This window comes from Podarcis filfolensis (genome assembly GCF_964270895.1).
Source record: "Podarcis filfolensis genome assembly, chromosome: 11".
Classification (NCBI taxonomy): domain Eukaryota; kingdom Metazoa; phylum Chordata; class Lepidosauria; order Squamata; family Lacertidae; genus Podarcis; species Podarcis filfolensis.
The window spans coordinates 54819647-54846222 of NC_139613.1; the positions used below are offsets into that span (position 1 = coordinate 54819647).

General features: G+C 40.1%; 1 protein-coding gene across 15 annotated transcripts in view; it reads right to left on the minus strand.

The window, feature by feature from the left end:
- AOPEP (aminopeptidase O (putative)) overlaps positions 1–26576 on the minus strand; it is a 184490-nt gene that overhangs the window by 12160 nt on the left and 145754 nt on the right. For all 15 annotated transcript variants that reach the window (XM_083576775.1, XM_083576771.1, XM_083576779.1 and 12 more), the window contains one exon: positions 14377–14493. In XM_083576775.1, coding sequence (XP_083432901.1) covers positions 14377–14493 — 117 coding nt within the window. The remainder of the gene's footprint in view (positions 1–14376; positions 14494–26576) is intronic.

A 26576-nucleotide genomic window follows, 5' to 3' on the forward strand; every position in this document is an offset into this window, starting at 1 on the left:
TACGTTGAAGGTGGGAAGGAAGGGATGTCCCAACCACATTCTGATTCAATTAGTCAATGTGTGATTGGATAAGGAAGCAATGGACTGGTTGCCTTGGAAACAGGTAAGCCTTCCTTCTTTCACCAAACACCCATCTCCTTTTACCCCATTTTGGGAATATGTGTGAAAACAAAAGGTAAGACATGTTTAATGGGAAGCAAAAAGTATTCACATAGAAACTCCCCATCCCTGCTCAGCCCACATGAAATAATAAAATCATTCCAACTTATATCTTTGTGCCTGCAGTTCTTGTAGAAATAGCTGTGACGTGTGTTTGACTATAACCAAATATGTGCCTCCTATGCTTCCTATTAAAAATATAGGGCTTGGCATATGTTTTTAGCTGACATTTACTTGGATTTTTCTTTTGGCATCGACATTGTTCCCTTTCAATGAAATTTCCAGCAATGCTCAATCTGGGAGAGGCAATTATGATATAATAAAAAGACCATGTATGTCATAACTGCCCTGTTCAGGTCAGTAATCTCAGAGGAAAAATTCTTTTAAAAGACGTATGAACAAGACAAACAATTTGAAGTGTTATGCAAAACTGGTGATTATATTAAGTTTACATTCCGACCCAACTTTCTTGAATGGTATTCTGGACTAAATAATGCGACGTATGCCAGGGATATGTCATTAAGCAGCATGAGCCAGGATCTGCTTTGGACTTTGGCTTCTCTTGTACACACAAGAGCTGAGCTCTTAACCAAATATCACCAAATATCAAAGGGAACTTGAATATATTCTATACCCCAAGATACATATAATGCACAGAACCATTAAATGATGGACATTGTCATCCAAAACATATGGAAGGCACTAGGTTGGAGAAGACTGATAAAAGCCAAGGAAAACAGCAAGGCGGTTCCTATTCCCCAGAGTTCCATTCTTGGTTTCCGAATTAATGAGTCTAGCCCTAACACAATTTTCGATCAGTACTTATTTCTGTATAGTTATTTCATTTCATTTATTCTTTGTTTTGAATATTTACGTCCTGCCATTTTAGTACAAAGTCCTCACAAGACAGCCTGCAAAATAAACACAAAAAACAATATACAGTCATACCTTGGATCCCAAGCACCCTGGATCTTGGACGTTTTCACTTCTGAACGATCAAAATCCGGAAGTGACTTCCGGTTTTTGAATGTTCTTTTGGAAGCCGAATGTCTCCGCAGCTTCTGATTGGCTGCAGGAGTTTCCTGCAGCCAATCAGAAGCTGTAATTTGGTTTTTGAATGTTTTGGCAGTCAAACGGACTTCCGGAACGGGGTTCATTCGACCTCCAAGGTATGACTGTAAATGTAACATCATCTATAAAACAGCAGCCATCAGTTAGTTACAAAGCATAAAAAGCCAGCATAAAAAACAATAAAAGGTTTTACAAAAAAAAAAAAAACACAATAGTTCTCTGGGTCACTATATATAGACATGACTATTGTTTCTTAGCAACCATGAAACTGTCTATACACGCACTGCAATGGTGGGACTATGACTGCCACCTTGGTTCCAATGTCTCCCATCTGAAACCCTAGAGATATGCCCCATCAACAGGCACCATTTTACTTGTTCTGTGCTTGCAGGAAACTGATCCTTTAGTGTGGCAGCACCTACACTTTTTGGAACTCCCTGCCTATTAACACCAAGCTGTTTTCTTTCTGGCAACTGCTTGAAATATTTTTTATTTAGGCCAGCCTACCCAGTATGAAATTAAACGTGTTTTATTTCTTTTTAGCTACTGTTAATTATCATTTTTTGAATATTTTAAAATACCTGTTTTTATCTATAATAAAGAATTTTTTATTTTATTTTTTGTAAACCACTTAAATAGTTAAAAACAGCAGATTTACAATGGTTTCTTCTTGGCCCAGTGGCAAAAGCACACCTTGCCATCCTCCCTGCCGTTATAACCCAACAGGTACCAAAGGCTTCTGGACTACTAAGAACCTCAAATGATATCAATAGACAGACGCCAAAACAGGGCAGAACCTGTAATATGTGAAACACTCCTTCTGTCTTTCCAAGACTCTCTTTGCCTGAATGAACCTTCCCTCACGCTCCCACATTTTGCTGCAGGATCCACTAGTCCCATTTATCTTTCACTATAAACAGATAAAGGGATACAGGGATCACAATAAGGACTGGAGTGAGAGGAGACAGATCGAAAAATACCTTCTTGAAGAAAGAACTTTCCCTTTCTGTGTCCCCCCCCCCAATGTCATCACCCTCCTACTGAAAAATGAGGCACAAGACACTGACGCAGCACAGAGCCTGCAGTTCTGACCTTTAGGGTGTCCTACATTTAACACAGTATATTGAAATGAGAGCATTAAATGCGACACGTTTCCTTGCTACGTACAAATAAGGAGACACATATATGCTCTTTTTAACAGCGTTCAACATACTGAGGGAGCTTTCTGAGGCACAGCTGTGTTTATTGCCCTATTCCAAACATTTATACCACACACATCATTGTGATCTCTTGGTGCCGTGGTAATTGTCGACTTTCCATAAACTATTCCCGAGAGTAGGTATAACTTTTACCATTAATATACTGAAAACTGCAAGGCAATAAAGCACACAAAAGCCAGACGGAATAACTCTTGCAGATGGAGGGATGGATCAGATTATTAGTGAGGAAGACTCTCACTGTTAAGTAGACTGAGTGGCTCATTAGGAAACCAGAGCATAGTCTGGAAACTGTACGTGCACAGTTCTTTATTCCACCACCAGAGGTGGAGCACGCTCTCTGCAAAAATCTGCTCAGTTGTGGAACAAGAAGACGACATTTACATGCTAAGAATCCCCACCATCCTTAACTGTATGATTATAGTTCTGTCTCAAAGGATAGTTCATTTTCACACAGATGAGAACACTTCTCTTATAGTTTCAGACAACTCCACAAAATAGTCCAATGTGGATAAATAATGGAAGACAGCTATTGTTTTCATGCACTGCTTGTGATTTCCCAGGGGCTGTTCCTGTTCGAAATAAAGTGACCAGCTGGAAGGATCTCTGGTCTAATCCAGCATAACCCTTTTTATGTTCTCACATCCCTCAAGCAGAGGACATGATATATTTCCAACAGTGTTTAGCCTTTTCAATTAAGACAATGAAGTAATAGCATCCTTGGATCCTAGCATCAATTTTCAAGAGGATTATTACCACTTAAACATTTACTTTTACAAATCATGTATTCATGAAATGCAAAGTTTCAAAATTTGAGTTTGGACTGTTAGTCAAATTTATATTTGGAATTGTTTCAGTTCTCTCTTAAGGGAGGATATGAAGTACAGCTGTATTACATGTGGCAGGCTGCGAACAAGGCTTTATTGGAAAACAGCAGCTTTCTCCAATACAAGGCATCCCCTATGCGCACAAAGCAGGAGTGGCTAAGCCTTTTTCAGTCCAGGAACTACATTCAAGGTTAGCCAACCCTCCAAAGGCTGTGCAGCGTGCATGCATTCATGTAAGCACACACATGTGTGCACTCGCCACATCATATGCAGTACACACCAATCCGCACATGGACACCTACACAGGAACACAACACACAATCTCTCATTCACACACACAGCACACTGCGTGCCTCTGATGGGCAGGGGAGGGGGGAATTCACATCCCTATCATTCCACCAGTCTGGGAGGAGAGACTGAAACCTCTCCACTCGCCATAGCTCCCTCCTCCTCCTCCTCTGTTATCATTAATCAATTATTGTTGCAAGTGGCAGCTGTTGTTGCACGTGGTCGCCTCAGCTGCTCTTCAGAATGATCTTGAGGTCATATCTTAAACAGCTGAAGCTTGTGGTGCCAGCAGTAACCAGTGCCACCTAGTGACTAAAGCAGAGAGCAATGGAGAGTGAGATCTCTCCCGCAGACATCACCAAAGGTTCCCAAGCGCTGTGGTAATGCTCTCCATTAGGAAGTGGACAGCTGAAATTTTCAAGAGGGTTCTCTCCCCCCAAAAACACAGATTAACTATTAATTACAGAGGGAAGACTGGACTGACCATTACAATAAAATAAATAAAATAGAATAAAATAAACCTGCCCCTCCTGACAAAAGGGGGGTACCTTTGGGAGCTACAAAAAGACTTCTAGGAGGCTAGATGTATTATGCAGGCTAGCTACCCTTGCAATGAAATTAAGGGGGAAATAACCCAAAATTCACTTTAAAGTTCTATAGGTCCCTTCCCACCCCCCACTAAAATTACACAACCATGCATGGGATTTATTTACTACACGGTCACAAAGTAGTTTTTTATAAAGTACAGAGATGTGCTTTACTAAAAATATAAATATATTAGGTGAGAAATTCCCCTCTGAAAAACAGGAACATTATTGCCCACTACAATTCAACACACATACACACTATTTGATTTTACACCGTGCCTCTTTCTGAATATCAGTGTGGGCATGTAGGCGCTGTAAGAAATCGCTGATTGCCTTTGCTTTGCTCAGGTCATTGTGCAAATCTCCTATCTAGGAGACACAGGCTGATAAAGAGTTCTGTAGATATTTCCCCAATTCGCAGCACAACACAAAGCATGCTGGTATTTCACTCTGCAATCCAATATGACCTTGACTCAGTTAAGGCGGCTAAGGAACTTACAAATGGTGTGTGCATGGAAAGAAACAGGGAGGATGGGAGGCCTTACTGTTTATAGAAGGAAAAGCAAATTTCATACAGCATCAAAAGGTAGTTAGGCGCCTTGTTTTACAGAACTGTTCCCTGCAAGGCCACAGGCAAATTCTTAAGACTATACCTACTTTTCCAAGGGAAGGGGAACTCCACTCCCTCCAACATGGTAATTGACTTTCTTTCTGTTGTGTAACATGTTATACATGAAGCTGCTCCAAAGAGGTGTGGTGCTGTTTTTAAATACTACTTGGTCACAACCTGCAGAATAGCTAGCAAGGCAGATAAGACACTAAGCTTGAAAGCAAGGCTGGCAAACAGTGGCACTGCTATGTGGTTAACATGTTGTATGCCTGCTAGTTTTTCCATAGATTGGGAAATAGATAAAAGTGACTTGCTTATAAATAAATTTTATTTTAAAACACAACAACTTGAGAACTCTACATTGTTTGTAGTAAGTAAGGTAACTTCATTTGGTCTGTTAAATAAAAGGTCATCAGTTTACAGGACCGTGTACAATGAAGCTGTTGTAGGAGAAAGGCTACGTACCCCTGGATATGATATATGGACTTCTATTTTTCACGTCTTCTGCAAAAGCACTTATATTTCTTCAGTCCATTCTCTCTCTCTCTCTAAATATTCCATCTGATGGCCTTGGTATGCATTGCACATTATGAAACTGAACATTATTAACCAACTTGATGAAAGAAGAAAAAATGTACCAAAGTAACTTTCCATCTGCTATGAAGACTCTTTTTGGGGGAAGTAAGGACTCAGGAACATATACAGGAAGGAAAATAAAGCTAATTTTAGAGCTAATTTTATTTTGTGGAAAGTACTAAGGCGATTCATATGCAACATTTACCAGATGGTGGTAACATGGCCATACCACTCAATAAGATGAGGAAGCAAGGAACATGGAAAATCTTGGTTTATACTTTACTGTGTGACTGGAGAGTACAGGTGATCCAAGCTCAGTACTGAAAAACTTCTTATCCTCATCTCTAACTGAGATTCTAGCAATCTCCTAGCTGTTTGGATTAATTAGACAATAGCGATGTATATCTGTATAATTAGCCAATGGTGAAGCCTGCTCTACATGCTACTGCCATCTGAAGCACGGTTGCGAAGTACATGGGACAATGCTTGCCCTTGGAAGAACTGTCAACATGTATAAGGTTGATAGAATACCTCCTCATCTAGTGGATCTTCAGTATTAAATTGTTTCTGAATTACATTGTTTTTTTCTTTGGTTGCCTTTTTGGTTGAAAAGGGATTTAATACATTTTTAAATAAACAAAAAAAATGTAACATTATTATATTGCTGTCTCTTCCTTTGCAGCGGACAGGAAAATATGCTATAAATCTACTTTTTCTTTTCTTTTTTTACAATTTACTGGTTTAAATGTTTCTACTAAAGTTTAAACTCAAATAGTTCTGAAATGGTCAGCTCGGATATTTAGCCCTGCGCATGTTAGGTTGCAGACCTGAGCTTCAGGAATGTCTGGGCCCACTGCTATGCTATGTTTAAATCACAGGAAATCCACCCTTTTTTTAATCCTTCACCTCGCTCCACCAATCACAGAAATCAAGTCCACAGTGTGTACCTTCTGCAAGCCACTGTCCAGTTCACATAAGACTTCATTAATGCAGCAGCCGGCATAAATGTTCACAAAGTCTGAGTCACTTCCAAGCTGAATTCTTACCCATCTTGACTTATTTACGGCTGACGCTATAATTGTTCTGCATATTTGTCTGCATTATTTTGCAAGATCTTTCCCCAACTATAATGAAGTACACAAAATAAATCTAGGAAAATCTATGGGATCTGTTTAACATAAAGATATTGCTGACTGGGGATAACTGCAAAGTCCTTTTCTGGTTTCCATGTATATTTAATACAGTTTAGAAATGCAAATGCTCTTGGAGGCAGGAGGGAAATAAGGCAAAATGTTAAACTAAGGCTGCAATCCTAAGCACATTTATTTGGAAATGAACATACAGCAGGATTTGCGGTGGATAAGCATGCATACATTTAGGCTGCATGTTCCCCCAGAAGCTTATGGTCAAAATTGTGTTTTAAAACTACCACCCATGATTCTGTTTACAGAGCAACTACCATAATAATTCAGTTCTGGCTCCCAACACATCTGGAAGTTCCAAGAAAATATTAAGACAGGGTGCGTACAATGGATCTAAAACCCAGGGTTAGTTGGATTATCTCAAAAACATCCCCATGTGGTTGGAAAGGCTATTATTATTACTAATAATAAGTTACTGTGTTCATTTATTATTTATTTTATTAGTATAATGATGAATACAACATAATTTTATGGGGAGGAGTTCAATATAGTACTATTGAAATCATTCTGTCGGTACGAACATTTCAGCTTGCCAGTCAAAACACTCAGGGAACCAGGCAGAGGGCCTTCTCAGTAGTGGCACCCGCCCTGTGGAACGCCCTCCCACCAGATGTCAAAGAGAACAACTACCAGACTTTTAGAAGACATCTAAAGGCAGCCCTGTTTAGGGAAGCTTTTAATGTTTGATGTATTACGATATTTTGTTGGAAGCCGCCCAGAGTGGCTGGGGAAGCCCAGCCAGATGGACGGGGTATAAATAAATTATTATTATTATTATTATTATTATTATTATTATTATTATCATCATCATCATCATCATCATCCTCCCCCCCTCTCCTCCCCCTACGACCTGCTATGGAGAGTGCAGCAGGAGGAAAGAAGAGATGGGTAAAGTTTCACTGCCCTAGTGGAAGTCTATCAGTGGGACCCCTAACAATTAGTGTTTCTTATGAGCAGTAATTATTTGATCTAACCAGTAATAGATAAATGATTAGTGCTTTGCCTAGACGCTTGAAGGATTTCACGTGCATTCTTTCTGAGTTGAGTAGATGTTACAGTAGTGTGACTGCCACTGAATGAAGCTACCCTCATATTTCTTATTTCTACTCAGTAATGTCTAATAACAAAAAGGTCTCTCTAATCGTACAATGCTTTGAGTTTTCTTAGCTGGCTGACATTCACAGGGGCAGGGAACATCAAAGAGCAAAAGAGAGCCTAGTTCTGCCCTAAGTAATTCTTACAACAGCACCATAAAGTAAATCACAAGGGAGACTTCTTAGGCCAAGTAAAACCATGTGCCCATCTAGTCCGTTAACACCTGCTCTGGCTAACTAGCTGCAGATCTCCATCATCTCAGGCATAAGTCTTTAACACCACCTGCTACCTGATCCTTTTTTAAGTGGAGATGGCAGGGACTGAACCTAAGCTTCATGCGAAACAAGGGGCTACTGAAGCTTCCCTGGGTATCACCCTCTGACTCTGAATTCAAGTCAGGCTGTAAAGGAAGGTTCCAGAGGGCGCTTAGAGGGTACTCCTGGTCTCCTTTCCAGCTGTGAGTCAGTGTTTTTAAATTTGGTGCCTTTTTCTGCTGCCACAGGGCAAACAAAGAAATAAACAAGAGTCAAATTCAAAAAGCACCAAATTGTTCCAGTGGCTTTAAGGGAAGAATCCAGAATGCATGTGGCGTGTTCCCAATTATTCTATTTCAGGTTGGCCCCACCAGTTTACCTGTCCTGTACCTAACATATTTGACCCCATGCCATGGGTCAAACGAAGAGGCCTGGTGAACATAATCAGGGCCAGGGGCCAGAGGCTCTCCATCACTATTATATTCCATGATTTTACACTTCCTCTCAATGATCCCATTTGCTAAGCGGAGGAGACTTTAATAACTTTTTCAGGCATTTCGCCCATGTAAGCCTTTTACTATACAGTTGTACCTTGGATCCTGAATGCTTTGGTACTGAGATGTTTTGGCTCCCGAATGCCGCAAACCCGGAAGCGAGTGTTCCAGTTTGTGAATGTTCTTTGGAATCTGAACGTCCAGCGGGGCTTCCGTGGCTTCCGATTGGCTGCAGGAACTTCCTGCAGCCAATCAGAAGCCGTACTTTGGTTTCTGAACGTTTTGGTAGTCAAACACATTTCCAGAACGGATTCCGTTTGACTTCCGAGGTGCCACTGTACTTTATTTATTGCTCACACCTACACACTTTTCATCCCTAGTCTGGCATTTTTGAGATGGGGTAACCCAAAACCAACAGCCCTCAAAATTCACGTATATCACGGATGGATTTTTGTTTTTAACAGTGGATATCCCTACGTAAAAAAACAACCACCACTTAAGTCACTCTTCAAGGAACAAACACAGAACAAAAATGAAAGGGGTTGTTACGTGAACCCATAACACACTTTAATTAATGCCTTCTACAGAAGGACTTAGGAGATGTAGAAACCTTTTAAAAACACAGCATTACTCACTGATCTCTAGCCTTAAAAGTAGCACAACAGGAGAAAGGAGTGAGGATTAGGAATGTAAAAGCTGCATTGTATGAAATCAGGCTAATACTTCATATTGATCAGAACTGTCTGCACTAGCCTTTCCCAACCTGGTGCCCTCCATATGATTTGGACTACAATTCCCATCAGTTCTATCCATCATGGCCAGGGCTTGTCCTTCCTTTCTGAATTAAGCAGCTTGTGATGTAGGAATCATCCCTTCTTTGACAAGCACTCACAGCTCACTAGTGAAGCCTATCTAGCGTGAAAACTTTTCATATTAAGCTATTCTGATGCTTTCTGAATTATTCTGCAACATTTCATGTTTAGGTTGTTAAGTTTTTAGTGCACACCTCGGGGGTTTTTCTGTCAAAGCTCTCTAAAATGGTAAGATCTTTTAAACTAGAATAATCAGTTTCAATATCCCAGTGTGCAAGCTTAAGCACCTCTAACATCTGCTTACGGTATACAGAAACTGTACAGTGGTTCATAATCTCTCTGGTTTTCATGCAATTAATACTAGCACACTTACTAAGGTGTAAGCACCACTGGACAAAGCAGAACTAATGTCTAACTAAGCACGCACAGGATGGCACTGCAAAGTTGTTTTCTAAGCTTTTCTAAATGTCAATTCATTCGCTGATGAAAATCTGAAGCAAACAGATCAATATGTAATTCTTTCCAAGAACAAGCCACCTCACTGGAACATACAACAGATTAACACTGATGGTTAATCTAGGTGACCAGATAGATGCAAAAGAACACAGCCTCTGCACATTTCACAGTTATGCAGAAGTTTCAGCAAATTTCAAGCTGAAATTTCCTCTTTTGTAACTTGGTTACTAGCAAGGCAACTTGCAAATTCTTTCGAAGTTGATTCCACTTCCATCCCACCACCAAAACCCAAGACAGTAGGAATCTTACAAAAGAACTGTAACAGTATTTCAACAATATTTCACAGGCAAGATATCTAGTCCAGGAGCTGGAAAAAACAATCAAAATCCTCTAAGTTTCTGATAGCAAGCATTGGGCAGGATAAGTGGTAAATATACCTGAAAACTATCTGAAGTCTAACAAAACAGATAGGCTAATATCTTACATACACTTACCTGGGAGCAAGTCTCACTGAACACTATGGAAGCTTCTTGTATAATATTATTAATATTTTTAAAATAATTTTCTTATTTGTATCTCAGCCACTCTTAGTGGCTTCTAAATTGACATACATGGGGGAGTTCACACTTGGGTTGATTCTTCAATCTTGAGCACCTCATTCTTTGTTTCTATTATAGTGTCCAAAACCAGAGTGTATACATTTATATTCATTTGGCTCATATTCCTACTGCTTTAAATCCAAGCTTAGAAGTGCAAAAGAACAAATGAAACATTAGTCATGTCCACTTTGTAAACTCTAATATAGTCTAAAAATAATTTTTAGAGCCAATTTTGCTAATACTGAAGAGGTACGCAGTTCAGATAAAACGCCTTAAAAGCATACTTCAGATTCGACCTATCTAGCAGGAAAGGAGGAAATTAGCCTTAAAATTGTTTTTCTCCTTGCAAAAAAGTTTGGCAGTGAAATGTCCTCTGTGGTAAAGCCAACACTGTTCCAATTATGTATTGTTTAGAACCACACAGCCTCTGTAAAAAATATTAACTTTTTAAACCTCAGTACATGAATACAACGTGCTGCGAGACCAAAATTAACTGAATGCAGAATATGGGCTATACAAGATGCCCTTTTAGACTTGGTTTCTCTGATCAGGGCCCTATAATAATGTCAAATTACCATCCACATGGATGGTTCAATTATATGCCATCAATGTTTTGAACAGCAACACATGCAGAAGACACTGGTGCATATCCAAGGTCAGTTAGTGCATGTAAGCATATTCAGTGTGGATTACAACACACTATATAAATACATTCAGAGGCAAATCTTCGTAAGTGAAGCTGCGGTGGTCTTTTATTTTGGTATCCTTGCTCCACAGTGAGTGTTTTAATAATGGCGGTGGTGTATGCCTGAATGCCCTACCATGTGCTTATTTAAATAATAACAACAACAGGATTTAAAGCATGAATAAATGTGCAGGCTCTGTTTTTTGTGCTAATCATAGTACAACCGTATGGGCGAGACGTGTGTCTAAATGTCGGTGTTGTGGGTCATGTGTTGTAACAACGTTGTTGACCTTCTGGGAGGCAGGTTGGGTGGGCGGGGCAGCATGTCATCCGAAACCTAAAGTTCTACATTCCCTCTTTGATCTCCGGCCCTTCCCAATAGCTCATCAGGTTTTGTCAGAACACATGCTGTCAGCGTGCATTCCCTTCTCATTGATCTTCTGTTCTTGCAAATAGCCCCTGGTTATTTGCATTTATGTTCTACACCCAGTGATCCCCCTCCTAACCAAGGGGAGTTTCTTGTGGATAGATACCGCCTGTCAGCAGAATAAATAAAATCAAACACATCTGCAGAAAATATACTCCTCTGTTTCAGTGTCTCATTTACCAATCCCTCCTTTTAAAAAAAAGCATAATCTGCTGAGTGGAACTTATCTCTGAGTACAGTGGTACCTCGGGTTAAGTACTTAATTCGTTCCGGAGGTCCATTCTTAACCTGAAACTGTTCTTAACCTGAAGCAGCACTTTAGCTAATGGGGCCTCCTGCTGCTGCCACGCTGACGGAGCACGATTTCTGTTCTCATCTTAAGGCAAAGTTCTTAACCTGAAGCACTATTTCTGGGTTAGCGGAGTCTGTAACCTGAAGCGTATGTAAACTGAAGCGTATGTAACCCGAGGTACCACTTTACTCAAAACTTCCACACTGGTCCTAGAACTTACCAACATTACAAGGAAAAAACCTTCAGCAGAGCGCTAACTGTATTTGGAGATACGGAAAGCCCCTCGCTTAGATAGGCAACAGTATGTAAACCAACATTCCCTTTGGAGGGGCGTAGGTGCCTGTGATTCAGTAGCTGCAGAAATATTAATGGTAATGTTATCTTGGTTGCCCTTCTTAAAGGGTCTAGTTAAGCCCTTGATTTCACCTTGCAAAATAAAGTCGACGTAGTGTTTCTGCTACAGAGGTTATAACTTTGTTTCAAAGGCCAAAACTGCATACAAGTCCAGTAGCATGAATTTGACACAATTTATAGTAGAAAGGGGAAATAATAATATCAGTAGGGTGTGAAAATCTCACAGGCCTAGGTTCTCTGGCATGAAACTGCAACAGAGGAGTTACAGCTTTGATCTTACCTCCTCAGTTATTTCTCTTCCAGATATAGAAGTCCTGACATTTCTCTGGTATTTGTGTGTGATTAAAATATACCCTAAATATATCTTAATTCCTATAAATAGCAAAGTGAAACTTTCAAGGCTAAGTAAAAATAAATCTGGCACTCAGAACACCATATAAACAAATAAATAAAAGTTGAAATAAACTTGCAACTATTATCATATTACACTGAGCATTTCCTTGGAGAAAGTAGAAATTTTTGAATTGCGTGGTTTTAAATTTGATGTTCTGGTCTACATAACTCATGCTAGCACTCCAGAACCAGCAAAAACAAATTACTACAATTATAATGGCTACTCCCCCTGCCATATTCAGTTCTAACCACAGCAATAATTTTTTTTAAATTAAATTCCTACAGACACTTTCTCTTGCCTTCACAAACAAGTAGTTAAAAGTCAAGTTTTGAATTTTTTTCCCTTTATGCCGGGATAGGCAGTGGCCAATTGGCAACTACTTCTGAAATGCAATAAACGAGCTCTCAAAGCTATTTAATTCTTCTTTCTGAAAATGTATGTATCACCGGTTTTTGCTTTGGACCAATCCCCAAAACAGAGGAAAAGCAGGATACCATGGAGGTACTGAGGGCTTCTTGAAGAAGGCAAAGGATAGCTACAAGATGACACCATTCAAAGCAAACACCATTTTGGCAATCTGAACATTAAACAATGCTCCAGACAAATATCTGCTGTAAATAATGGTACTGTCTGTAAAGGTAAAGGTAAAGGTAAAGGTAAAGGTAAAGGGGCCCCTGACCATTAGGTCCAGTCGTGACCAATTCTGGGGTTGCGGCGCACATCTCACTTTATTGGCCGAGGGAGCCGGCATACAGCTTCCGGGTCATGTGGCCAGCATGACTAAGCCGCTTCTGGCGAACCAGAGCAGCGCACGGAAACGCCGTTTACCTTCCCGCCAGAGCGGTACCTATTTATCTACTTGCGCTTTTGACGTGCTTTCGAACTGCTAGGTTGGCAGTGCTGTCTGTAAGCTTACCATAATGCCAGGTGGGATGACAGGAGAAGCGACAGCAAACACTTGAGTAGGGAGAGAGCACAGAGCAAGAGCTCCATTGTGATTTTCAGGTTTACCTTGTAATCATAAGGAATGGTTTTATCAGTATTTTCTAATCTCAGTGGGTTGTGGGAGGGGGAGCTCAGCAAGAGTGAAATCTATATGTCCTGGGTGCAATGAAGAACAGAAACTGGGTAAGCCTCTGGGCCAGAAGCACTATATTTCTGCCTGTCCAGCATTATGATGCTGTTTTTCCTCTTTTTTCTCAGCAGAAGTCCCTCATAGTCCCTCAGTTGCCAGAAACAAATTATCACATTTGCAATATATGCTATAATTACAATGCTTGTTGGCTAAGAAACAACTGTTGCTTGGAATTCATATCACTGAAACGGTATTTTAATTTCTTACAAATGTTAAATCTTTATCCTGTATGGATCAAAAAAGAAGAATTATGTGGATATACAATGAGATACCCCCGGTGAGTGGGGGAGAAAGGGAGACAGACTCAATGATTTGTTGTAATCTCTATGTCTTTTGTATGCTTGTTTTACCAATAAAAACCAAAAATTAAGATAAAAACAAATGCTCAGCCTAACATTTGTGCATTACAATTCTTGATCATGGCTGAACACAAGCATTAAACAATTAAGCACTGGACAAATATGAGCAGGTACTGGATCACAGAAAGCATTGAATACCAATGTGAGACTTTTTTTAAAAAAAAACCTTCTCTTGGTGAGTGATTTTTCAAACTCAAAGGACAAAGCTGAAGGATGAGACTTGGCTGTACACAACTAACCATGGGTTCATACATGTACACACATGCTTAATTAGAAACAAAAGCTTATTAAAAACATAGTTGCACAGCTGAAAGCAGTAAATGCAACCTATGTACTGCCTATACTGCCTCCAGGATAGATTTAGACTTTTTTCATTTATTAAAAAAATTCAGATTAACTCTTGATGTGGCATAATGGGGATATTCCCCCACTACTGCCTTATTTGCCAAGTTTATGAGCTCACTATGTCTGTAACTGGATTACCTCTGCATCCTGCTCACGGAGGTGGTAAGTTCTCTGTAAGCACTCCAGCGTTTTTGCACATAATGTCTTCTTTTCCAAGAGGCACTCCAGAAGTAAGACCAGCTGGTCTGGGGAAAGCTAGAAGAAAATAAATAGCTTGTGAGGGTTTTAAAAAAAATTGCTTAGTGTATAATTTGACTAAAAGAGACTAGACAGTGAATAGTCTGAGATAACCTGTGTAATTATATCATGTGCATGAAATTCAGGAACAGTTTATTGTAGTTCATTTCTGAAAAGCCTTACATTCTCTGTATTCCAAAAGACTCTTTCCAAAAGGCTAATCAAAACTAATCTATAGTAGTTTCTCAATCAATATTTAGATTAGATGAAAACCATATTTAGCTTAATGAAATGTTTTTAAAGTTTATTGGGCTCCGAGCTTTATGGAATACATATGCTTGTGACTCTGTTTTGATAAAGGCAGAAAAACAAGAGTGCAAGTTAAACTGCATCAGCTCCTGAAAGCTCAGAAACACAGAAGACTGCTGAACTAGATAGAGGTCTGTCAGTTTTATGATATAAAGCATTCGTTTGTGTGTAAAGGTAAAGGTACCCCTGCCCATACAGGCCAGTCGTGTCCGACTCTAGGGTTGCGTGCTCATCTCGCTCTAGAGGCCGTGAGCCGGCGCCGTCCGAAGACACTTCCAGGTCACGTGGCCAGCGTGACGAAGCTGCAGCTGGCGAGCCAGCACCAGCGCACCACATGGAAACGCCGTTTACCTTCCCGCTAGAAAGCGGTCCCTATTTATCTACTTGCACTTAAGAGTGCTTTTGAACTGCTAGGTGGGCAGGAGCTGGGACCAAACGACGGGAGCTCACCCCGCCGCGGGGATTCAAACCGCCGACCATACGATTGGCAAGTCCTAGGCACTGAGGTTTTACCCACAGCGCCACCCGCGTCCCCTTCGTTTGTATGACTGAGAAACAAAAACAAGCTTGGTGGCATACAAGTACATATTGTGATGGTACATTTCCAGTGCAAAGTTGCCCAAGTTCCCTTTCAGTTGTACAATTGATGAAATATGTGTATACTTGCATCTTTTATGGTGAAACTATATGCCTATTTACTCAGAAACAAGTCCCACTGTGTTCAATGAGCCTTACTCACAGGTAAGTGTGCCAAGGACTGCAGCCATCTTGCGTTTACAGACAAAAAGAGCTAAGAATTTAAGTTCAGGTAATCTGAAGGAAAACGTCTGATGGAGCTTAAGTGTTCCATTTACTCTGTTTTTATCGGATGGAAAAATAAATAATTCATTGAAAACTAAAGTACTAATATATGTCAGCTACCAGAAGATATCATATGATTTGGAAATTCTGGGTCCTGAATGTCCTGTAAAGGTTTTCTTATTTACTCTCTACAAGTCTACAGCATAAAAAAGAAAATAAAAAATGCCATGTGTAGAAATAAGCTTGTGCATGCAAAACAGAAGCATGTTATTACTCAGTAATCCCACTTTATCGCATCTGAACACCAACTGTTGAAATGCTTCCAGATCTTTTTGTGTGATGACTTTGCCTAGTATACCCATACTTGCTATATTTTGGTACGGGGATCAAATTCTAACAAATAAAGAACACTGACTCCGTATGGATAGATTGATTACATTAACCCACAAATTCCCACTTAAAATCAATACTGTACAGATAATGCACTTTAAAATCCTAACTGTCAAACCAGATGATAAAACAACAAATTTAAGAATAAGGCCCACTTTCCAGATTCTTAGAATAACCCTGTATCGCTTGCAGTCCTAACTATATTACGATTTTCTTCACTGGTGTCACTTGTGAGATCACCCTTAAAACAAAAAAGGAACAAGGTAGTAGCTGATTATCCTAGACATTTTTGGTTGAACAAATGTCCCAAACCCTGAAGATTAAGCTCATTTGCAATAGAAAATACTATGGAATGAACTCCCTATCTTGGGAGAAACCATTGTTTTCTCTTTCCATCTGCTTAGGTCCCTCCTCACCAGTCTGGTGGTGGTTGTTGTTGTTTAAATATGTATACTGCCCTTCATCTGAATATCACAGAGCAGTTCACAACATAAAGATACAAAATGAGAACACAATTTACATAATAAAACCAAAACAAAAAACCCCAATAACCCTCCTCCTACAAACACATTTAGAGACCACAGAATCTTCAACCAGCCAGCCAAAGGCCTGGTTATAGAGAAATGTTTTCTCCTAGTGCCTAAAGATATGTAATTAAGGTGCCAGGAAGCCTCCCCAGGGACAGCAGTCCACAAACGGGGAGCCACTGCAGAGAAGGCCCGTTCCCGGGTTGCCACCCTCTGTACCTCTTGTGGTCCTGAGCCATTTTCATTTCATCAAGGGTCTCTTGTGTATGAATAAAAGTCATGAAGGGACAGATGATTTTGTGCTCATTGACTAGCCTCTACATGTCCTCAGGTAAATATAAATTTCTCATCACTTTGTAACCTGCAATCATTCTTTGTTAGTCTCCTTAAATTGAAGAGATGACATGCCATAAATGAGTACAGGTTTCTAGAATGATTTGTTTTTTGAGTCTCTGAATGGCGTCTCAAAGGGCCAATTTACACAAATACTTCTGTAAATGGCAGCTGACTGAGAAACCTAGTCCGAGCTGACTTCCAGCTTCTCCAGCCTCAGCTGAGCTTCTCACATGCATGTGCCCCCAAGCATTTTACTAGCCATAATAGTGCCAAACAAAACAAAACAAAACAAAACAAAACCACTGTGGTGGTGCATGAACCTGACTGGCTTGGCATGGTCATCCGAAACTGACCCCTGTTTCTCAGTGTTTGTGTGATGATGCATTAAAATACTGTACTTAAAATATATTTCTTAAATATATGTGTGCACTTATACACACATGTGCATGTTTAAAGCTGCAACCCTAAGCACACATACTACAAAGAAAACACCACTAAACTCAATGTAATCATGCTTGGGATCATGAAGCAAACTACTTGTTTCTTGGAAATCAGAAATGCACCAGTAAGAAAACATAAAATAAATAGTTGTTAAAGGCAGCAATATTTTAAACATAGGCTTTTATGCCCCCCCCTTTAAGTTTACTTCAACTTTAGTAAAGGTAAAGGGACTCCTGACCATTAGGTCCAGTTGTGACCGACCCTGGGGTTGCGGTGCTCATCTCGCTTTATTGGCCAAAGGAGCCGGCGTACAGCTTCCAGGTCATGTGGCCAGCACGACTAAGCTGCTTCCAGTGAACCAAAGCAGTGCATGGAAATGCAGTTTACCTTCCCGCTGGAGTGGTACCTATTTATCTACTTGCACTTTGACGTGCTTTCGAACTGCTAGGTTGGCAGGAGCAGGGACCGAGCAACGAGAGCTCACCCCGTCACGGGGATTCAAACCGCCAACCTTCTGATTGGTAAGTCCTAGGCTCTGTGGTTTAACCCACAGCGCCACCTAGCAGGGGTTGCCCAACCAACATTGTGTCCTGCAGATGTTGTGGACTGTGACTCCCAATGCAGACCATTGGCTATGCAAGACTGAGCCAATGAGAGGTGCTGTCCACTATATCTGGAAGGCTCCATTTTGGCTCTCCCAAGTTTAGCAGATAGGTGTTAAAGATTAACTGCTTGGAAGACATAGGGAAACTAAACTAAAACTAAAAAGCTGGGGAGACTTCTTGGAAATTAATGCCTTGGCAAGGGAATTACTTCTGAATGTAAATTGAATTTCAAATGCTGCATAACACCATCTAATAAATGTCACTTCTAAAAGGAAACGGTACCAAAGATTTAGAAATTGAAGGGTAGTTGCGGTTTCTTTTGAAATGTATCTTTGGCAGAGACCTTACATGCTACACATACAAGGAGCTATTGTTTCAAAGAAAGTTCATTAAAGATCTAACTTTGGCCAAGAAAAGCAGAGAAATGTAGAAGCAAGGTAACCACATGTCCTTGCTTTACCTCACTGAGCCTCATATATATAGCTCTGTATTTCGTGGCGTAGGCCTTTGGCTTTGAACAACTGTGAAAATCTAGAAACACAGCAGATCAAAGAGTTGGCTATTCTTCATGCATGCCCCCAAGAAGTGACACCCCCCGTTCTTAATTTCATGTTAAGAGTTAATGCCGACAGATCTGTAACTAAAATAAAATTAATGGGTGTATACGTACCTAATAACATTAATAAAGCAAGACAGAGTACTAATGCAAATGCTTGACTATAGGCCTCTGGGCCTTATACTGATTCCAGGACTGAACTTGTATAGACACAACAAAGCCTACAATGTTCTACCCATCGACCCAGGAGTAAGCTTCATTGAACCAGTGGAACTTGTCTGAGTATACACGTATAGGATTGCACCAAAAATCGCACTGAAAAATGTGTTTCACTCCTCTGGTTCCTTCGCGTACGAGGGACCCTTTTCCAATAGATTTTAATCAGTTCAATAAACTTCCAGTACTTGAGGACAAACTTGGTCCATTTTCACATAAGGTACATATGTGACATTCTCAAGATACTCTCTCACGCCAGTATTGCAACATGTGAATAGTTAGTGCAGAATACAATGCAGAAAACAAAGGAAATGCACACTGTAATCACTATACTGTTATATTCACATTATAGATTGATTTAAGTAAAAACAACCAAATCAATAATCACATTAAGAAAGACTCTCTTAAAACTATCAGTTTACCTGATGTGACAAGATTTTCATTTATCAGCTTTCTCCATTGAAACATAATTTGTTTATGTGACCAAATGTTTCCATGCATTATGTCTGATCTGCAGCAGCAGTTTGAAACAACTGTAACCATGTGATATATATCTCCTGTATTCCTATCACTTTCTTGTCATCAACACATACTATTCTCAGCTGTTTGCTTATATTTTCCAAAAGTCAACAATACCACCGAAAGTGCCTTTTGGGCAGAATGCCACAATTTTCAAATAACCTACGTCAGAGTACTTCCACAGAAGGCAACACAAGTTGTTTGCTGTCAGCACTCAAACTGGGATAGTTACATTTCAAATTAAGGTGAGACTCAATTACAGCTGTTGAAAAGTGGTGGAATGTTTTCAGATCTACCAGGGAAAAAAGTGGGAATACGTCTTACCTATCATCAGGCTCTGCCTGCTGTAGAAGATAAAGACTCACCACCACAACTCTATTTTTTTTTTTTATAATATATTTATTAAAGTTTTCAAATAAAGCATATATTAGATAAGCACTTATCATTGTCCATTTAACATCTCTCAATTGTTACATGGGACTCCCCCACACCTCCCGCATACACTTACATCATTATTAAATTAGTTTCAAACAAATTATCATTTAATTCATCTTAATTAGTAATCTTAATTTGGTTTGACATATAATTCAACCTTAAATCTAATTTAATGGTAGACAATTGTCTGCACTGGCATCCAATTCAGCACTCAGCCAAATTACAATATTTTTGTAAATAAATCTTAAATTTCCTCCAGTCTTCTTCCATCCTTTCTTCTCCCTGGTCTCGAATTCTGCCGGTCATCTCGGCTAATTGCATATAGTCCATCAGTTGCATCTGCCATTCTTCCACAGTGGGTAGCTCCTGAGTTTTCCAATTCTTGGCAATTAATATTCTTGCTGCTGTTGTTGCGTACAAAAAGAATGTTCTGTCCTCTTTTAACACACTCTGGCCGACAATACCCAGGAGAAAGGCCTCTGATTTCTTAGTGAAGGTGTATTTAAACACCTTTTTTAATTCATTATATATCTTCTCCCAAAAGGCCTTCACTCTAGGGCAGGTCCACCAGAGGTGAAAAAATGTTCCTTCATTTTCCTTACATTTCCAACATTTGCTATCAGACGAATGGTATATTTTAGCCAGTTTAACAGGGGTCATGTACCATCTATACATCATTTTCATCACATTTTCCTTCAACGCATTACATGCAGTGAAGTTCAGCCCAGAGGTCCACAACCTTTCCCAATCTTCAAACATAATATTATACCCAATATCCTGCGCCCATTTTATCATTGTTGATTTTACCATTTCGTCATGTGTGTTCCATTTCAGCAGCAAGTTATACATTCTTGAAAGTACCTTAGTCTTAGGTTCTAACAGTTCAGTTTCTAACTTTGACTTTTCCACTTGGAATCCTAGCTTTTTGTCATTTTTAAACACTTCTTTAATCTGAGCATAGTGTAACCAGTCTCGCACTTTGTCTCTCATCTTTTCTAAACTCTGCAATTTCCAGTTGTCACCATCCTTTTCTATTATCTCCCAATATTTTGGCCAGTTGGCCTCCATATTGGCTCTTTTCCGAGCCTTAGCCTCCAGGGGTGACAGCCACCTCGGAGTTTTATTCTCCAGTAAGTCTTTATATTTTGTCCAGACATTAAAGACTGATTTTCTGACAATATGGTTCTTGAAGGCCTTATTTATCTTAGCTTTATCATACCATAAATATGCATGCCATCCAAACGCATTATTAAAACCTTCCAAATCCAAAACATCCGTATCTTCAAGAAGTAACCAATCTTTTAACCAGCAGAAAGCTGCAGCTTCATAATACAACTTTAAATCTGGCAGGGCAAAGCCCCCTCTTTCTTTCGCATCTGTTAATATTTTAAATTTGATTCTGGGCTTTTTGCCCTGCCAGACAAATTTAGAAATATCTTTCTGCCACTTCCGGAAGCACTCTGTCTTGTCTACAATCTGCAGTGTCTGAAACAAAAATAACATTTTTGGCAATACATTCATCTTGATGGCAGCTATTCGGCCTAACAAAGAAAGTTTTAGTCTTGACCAACTATCCAAGTCTCTCTTAATCTCTGACCAACATTTTTCATAATTATCTTTAAATAAACTCAGATTTTTTGCTGTTATATTTACCCCTAGGTATTTAACTTTTTTAACCACATTTAGTTCTGTCTCTTTCTGAAGCTGTTCCAACTCAATATCTGTCACGTTTTTCCCCAAAACTTTAGTTTTTTGCTTATTTAACTTAAATCCTGCCACTCGACCAAAGTTTTGAATCAGTTGTAGTACTCTTTTCAAACTAGACTCCGGCTCCTGTAATGTCAGAACTAGGTCATCTGCAAAAGCTTTAATTTTATATTGTTTCGCTCCGACCTGAATCCCTTCCACCAACCGGTCCCCCCTAATCATATTCAGGAGCACTTCCAGAACCGAAATAAACAGTAATGGGGAAATCGGGCAGCCTTGTCGTGTACCTTTTTCAATTTTAAACTCTTCTGTAACCACATTGTTAACTATCAGTTTAGCCTTTTGTTCTGAATATATTGCCTCAATCCCGTTCTCAAACCCCCGTCCCACTCCCATTTCTTTTAAATTCCCCTTCATAAATTTCCAAGAAATGTTGTCAAAGGCTTTCTCCGCGTCTATAAAAATTAAAACTGCTTTAGTGTTTATGTTTGTTTGTAAAAGTTCCAATATGTCTATGATGTTCCTTGTGTTAGTAAACATATGTCTGCCCGGGAGAAAGCCTGCCTGGTCTTTATGGATTATCTCACTTAAAACTTTCTTAAATCTTCGTGCCAAAACATCTGCAAATATTTTGTAATCCACATTTAAAAGGGAGATGGGACGGTAATTCTTGAGTTGTGTCTTTTCAGTTTCTGACTTTGGAATCAATGTGATAAATGCTTCTTTCCACGATTCAGGCGCCTTCTTCCCCTCCATTATTTCATTACTGACCTCCAACAAAGGTTGTATCAAATAATCCTTCAATGTCTTGTAGTAGTTAGAGGTCAGTCCATCTGGCCCTGGTGATTTGCCCTGTTTCAGACTCAGGATGGCCTGTTCAATCTCTTGTCGTGTTATTTTGCCATTTAAAATTGTTCTATTTTCTTCTGACAGCTTTGCTAATCCATTTCTCTCCAAAAATTGTGTAATCTCTATTTCATCTTGTGGCCCTTGAGTATATAACTTTTTAAAATACCTCTGGAAGCACTTTCTAATCTCTCCCGGGTTCTGAATGTTCCTTCCTTCAACCTCTAAGTTTGTTACTGTGTTTAATCTTTGTCTCCTTTTCAACTGCCAAGCTAGCAGTTTCCCACATTTATTTGCCGATTCAAAAGTTTTTTGTTTCATTATTTTAATCTTCCATTCTATTTCCTGATTTATCAGCTTGGAATATTGCGCCTGATAAAGTTTAATTTCTCTCAGAATCGGTTGGGACTTCGGGTTAGATCTTAACTTCTTCTCCAACTCTTTGATACTTTCCAGAATTTTATCTTTCTTTTCATTTTGCAGTCTTTTCTTTAAGGAATTCTGTTGAATCAAGAACCCTCTCATCACAGCTTTACTTGCATCCCAGATAGTTCTTTTTTCCACCGTAGTGTTCAAATTAATCTCAAAATAGTCCTTTAAGGTTTTTTGGGCCTTCTTTACAATTCTTTGATCTCTAAACAGGCCATCATTCATCTTCCATCTAAAGGAGCCGATTGGGATCAATGTCATATCCATTCTCAAGGCGTTATGGTCGGAGCATGTTTTGGGGCAGATTTCCACCTTCCTCACCTTAGGTGCCAGACTTCTAGTTATCCATATTTGGTCGATTCGTGTCCAAGTCAGTTGAGCTTCAGAAAAGAATGTTCCTTCTCTTCCCAGGGGGTTTCTAACTCTCCAGATGTCAACCCAGTCCATATTGTCAGTCATTTCAAAAAAGGTCTTAGGTAGTCTTCCCTCTTTAGTAATGTTCTGGTTCTGTGACTTATCCATATTTGTTGATACGACCCCGTTCATGTCCCCCATCATAATGACGTTGTTGTAATCCAGATAATCCAGCATGATCTCGTGCAACTTCTTATAAAAATCCGATTTTCCTTCATTTGGAGCATAAATTCCTAATATCAAAATTTTTTCTCCTTGATACTGTACTTCTATTGCGAGGATTCTTCCACTTTCATCTTTAAAGAGAAATTTTGGTGAAAGGCTCTCTTTTGCATAGATCACTACACCTCTCTTTTTAACTGTATCCGATGATATAAATTCTTGACCAAGCCTTTTATTTATTAACGCCTTTCTATGGAGCCTAATCACATGTGTTTCTTGTAAGCATATAATGTCCAATTGTTCCTTTTTTAGAATATGAAAAATTTTAGACCTTTTTTCGGGACTGTTACAGCCATTTATGTTCCAACTCAAAAGCTGCAGAGACATCCTGGATAGATCTGGTTATTCTTTCTGGGGTGGTACCTTGTTCTCCGGTCCTTGAGGATCCGAGGGGGCGGGCTCCCCTGGAAGTTCTGGCGTTGGCAATCCAAGTCCTTTGTGGAGGTCTTCTCCGTGTGCTCCCAAAAACTTGTCTCTATCTTCCACTGTTTTGATTTTGATCTTTCTCCCTCTGTAAGTAAAGGATAATCCTTGTGGAAACTCCCACCTGAAGATAATTGCGTTGCTTCTCAACAGTCTTGCCAATTCCGTGTAGTTAGATCTAAGGTCCAGCAACTGCTTAGGAATGTCCTTGTAGATTTCAATTCTCTTGCCCAAAATGTCTAGTGACTTTTCGTAGTGCAGGCCCAAAATCTTGTCCCTTTCCTCCTTTGATCTCAGTGTTATCAAACAATCTCTGGGCTTCTCTGTCCTTCTGACTCTGCCAAGCCTGAAAGCAGATACAATTTTAAAGTCTTTTTCCTCTAACTTCCAAAACTTGGCAAATTCCTTAGTTAGAAATTCAATAAAATTATCTTCTTCCACCTCTGGTATTGACCGTATCCTCAAGTTGGTCTCCCTGTTTCGCAGTTCTGTCATCAAAAAGTAAATCTGATGTTCTCCAACTTGTTTGCTGAGTGGTCTTACTTCTTTCTCAAGTTCTTCCAATCTTTGACTAGTATCTTCAGCCAGTTTACGATTTTCACCTACAGCCTCCTTTAATTCTCCAATAGACTGGGCATTCTGTGCAACTTGTCCAGTCAGCTTATTCAAGCTTTCTGTGTTCTGTTCAATTTTAGCTGTATGCAAGTCAGCCTTCTTGTCCAGAGCCTCCAGTTTCTCCAAAATTTTCTCCAAGACAGAGCTACTTGTCCCTGAAGCCATATCTCCCAGGTGCAGCTCCTCTGTCTCACCCTCCCCTGCCTGTATTAGGGAGGCCGCCTCTATGTCTGGAGGCAAAGTGGAAGGCAAGGCCGGCACAGAAGATCTACGCTGTGAGGCTGCAGATAAAGTTAGAGTTGTTTGTTTAGTCCTTCCTCTTCTCCTTGCGCCACTCATTCCAAAGTTATCTGTAATCCAAGGTCAATCCAAGTTGTTCCCATGAGAAAGCAGAGTCCCAGATACAATAGTCAATCAGAGGCCGGGAAAGGGAAAGTAAAACAAAGTCACTGCTGTAAGTCCAAAATCCTCTAGAGGGAGCTTAATACGTCTTCAGGGAAAAGATCAAATCCAAGTTAAACTTATAAATTTAAATCCATGTCTATCGCCTCCACATGTATTATTTTTAGCAGAGTAAAACTTAAAGCAAAACAGTGTTTCTTACAGTGCCTTGACTGCAACAGTTTCAAAGTATCCAGTTCCAACTCAGAATGTTTCAAAATCTGAATTCAATGTATCCAAAGTTGCAAACTGGTGCTCATCCAGGCAGCTCCAGCATCAGAGATTCTTATTTATTTTATAATCCACTGGTGCCACAGAAGAAGAATATCAGTGCACCCCGAATATAACCAGCAAAAGTCAATAGCTCAAAGTCTTTCACTCAGAAAACTGCTTTAACAGGGTGCCAGCATTTAGTTAACGCATAACTTTTTGTCTCCACTCCTCCTGCTCTTTGCTTAAAGTTCAGTATAGCGGGAGATGGGCTTCCTGCTTATCCTCACTCCGTTTTCAGCCAAATTTCAACTTTTTTAAAAAAGTTTTAAAAGTTTCATAAAGTTCTCAAAAAGTTTCAGAAAGTTGACAAAAGTTTCAGAAAGTTTTCAATGTCCAAATTTACTCACGGGTTGTAGTTTCCAAAGTTCAGAAAAGTTGCAGGAAGAAAGGACAGCGCTGACCGGCAACAGCAATGCGGCTTCACTTCGCTGTTTGCGCAACGACCCACAGCGCCGCTACCCCCTCCGCGATCCGGAGCCCCTTACGGGGTCCCTTCAACGTTTTGGGGGCTGCTTCTGGCGCCCGCCGGGTCCCGAGACCACAGGCTTCTGCCACCTGTGGTTTTCCTGAGTGGGTCTCCGCTTCGCCGTAGCGGACGACCCGTTTACAGCGGAGCTCCCTTCTCCTTACTCGGAGAAGGCAGCCATTACCGGTCGCGCCGCCTCCGGAAGTGACTCACCACCACAACTCTAAAAGAGTTACTGTACAAGTGAGCTTACTTCATGATTTCAGTGAAAATCATCCATATACAACGGGTTGGATCAATATATTGTTTACAGAGGTTGGAGGATTCCCTGAGCTGTGATCCACTTTGCAGAATCTCCTACCTCCCATCAGCAGGGTGGGAGGGAGGGGGCAAATTTACTCCTCCCCCTGTAAGTCTCCAACACCACCTACTACACCAGGCATCCCCAACCTGCGGCCCTCCAGATGTTTTGACCCACAACTCCCACAATCCCTAGTTGACAGGACCATGGGATGATGGGAATTGTAGTCCAAAACATCTGGAGGGCCGAAGGTTGGGGATGCCTGTACTACACTGTTCCAGGGGGTTCCTAATCTGCCAGCAGGATCTCTCTGCTGGATCAAAAGCTTTCCATGGATGGAAGGAGCCTTTCTGCCCGCGAAGTCCAGACCCAATCCATTAGGCATACATGCTGTGACTAAGCTGCTTCTGATACAAAAGCTAATGAGGAGGTACATGTGCTTGAGACCTTTACGTCTGCAAAGTGTTGGTAAAAGTCTACAGCAACTGAACAGGAGTGAAGATATGCAATGGTCATTTCTGAGAGCTTTGGCTAGGAAGTAGTCCATAAAATTTAACAAGCAAAGCAAGTTAAAAAGAACTGACGTGTGGATGATAAAAATACAGCGACCTCTGCTGGTATGAAATGCGTTTTGCTGAAACACAATGTGAAGCAGACACTTCTAAGCCTAACCCATCTTTATCCCATAAAAATAAAGTTATTTTCCCATGATTGTTTGTACCAAATGTTCTTTCAAGTAAGCGTACTAGGGAGAGGACATAAATTATTACGCTGTGATTGAGCACACTGAAGTATCTTGTAACATTCCAAAGAACAGCACCATATGCCA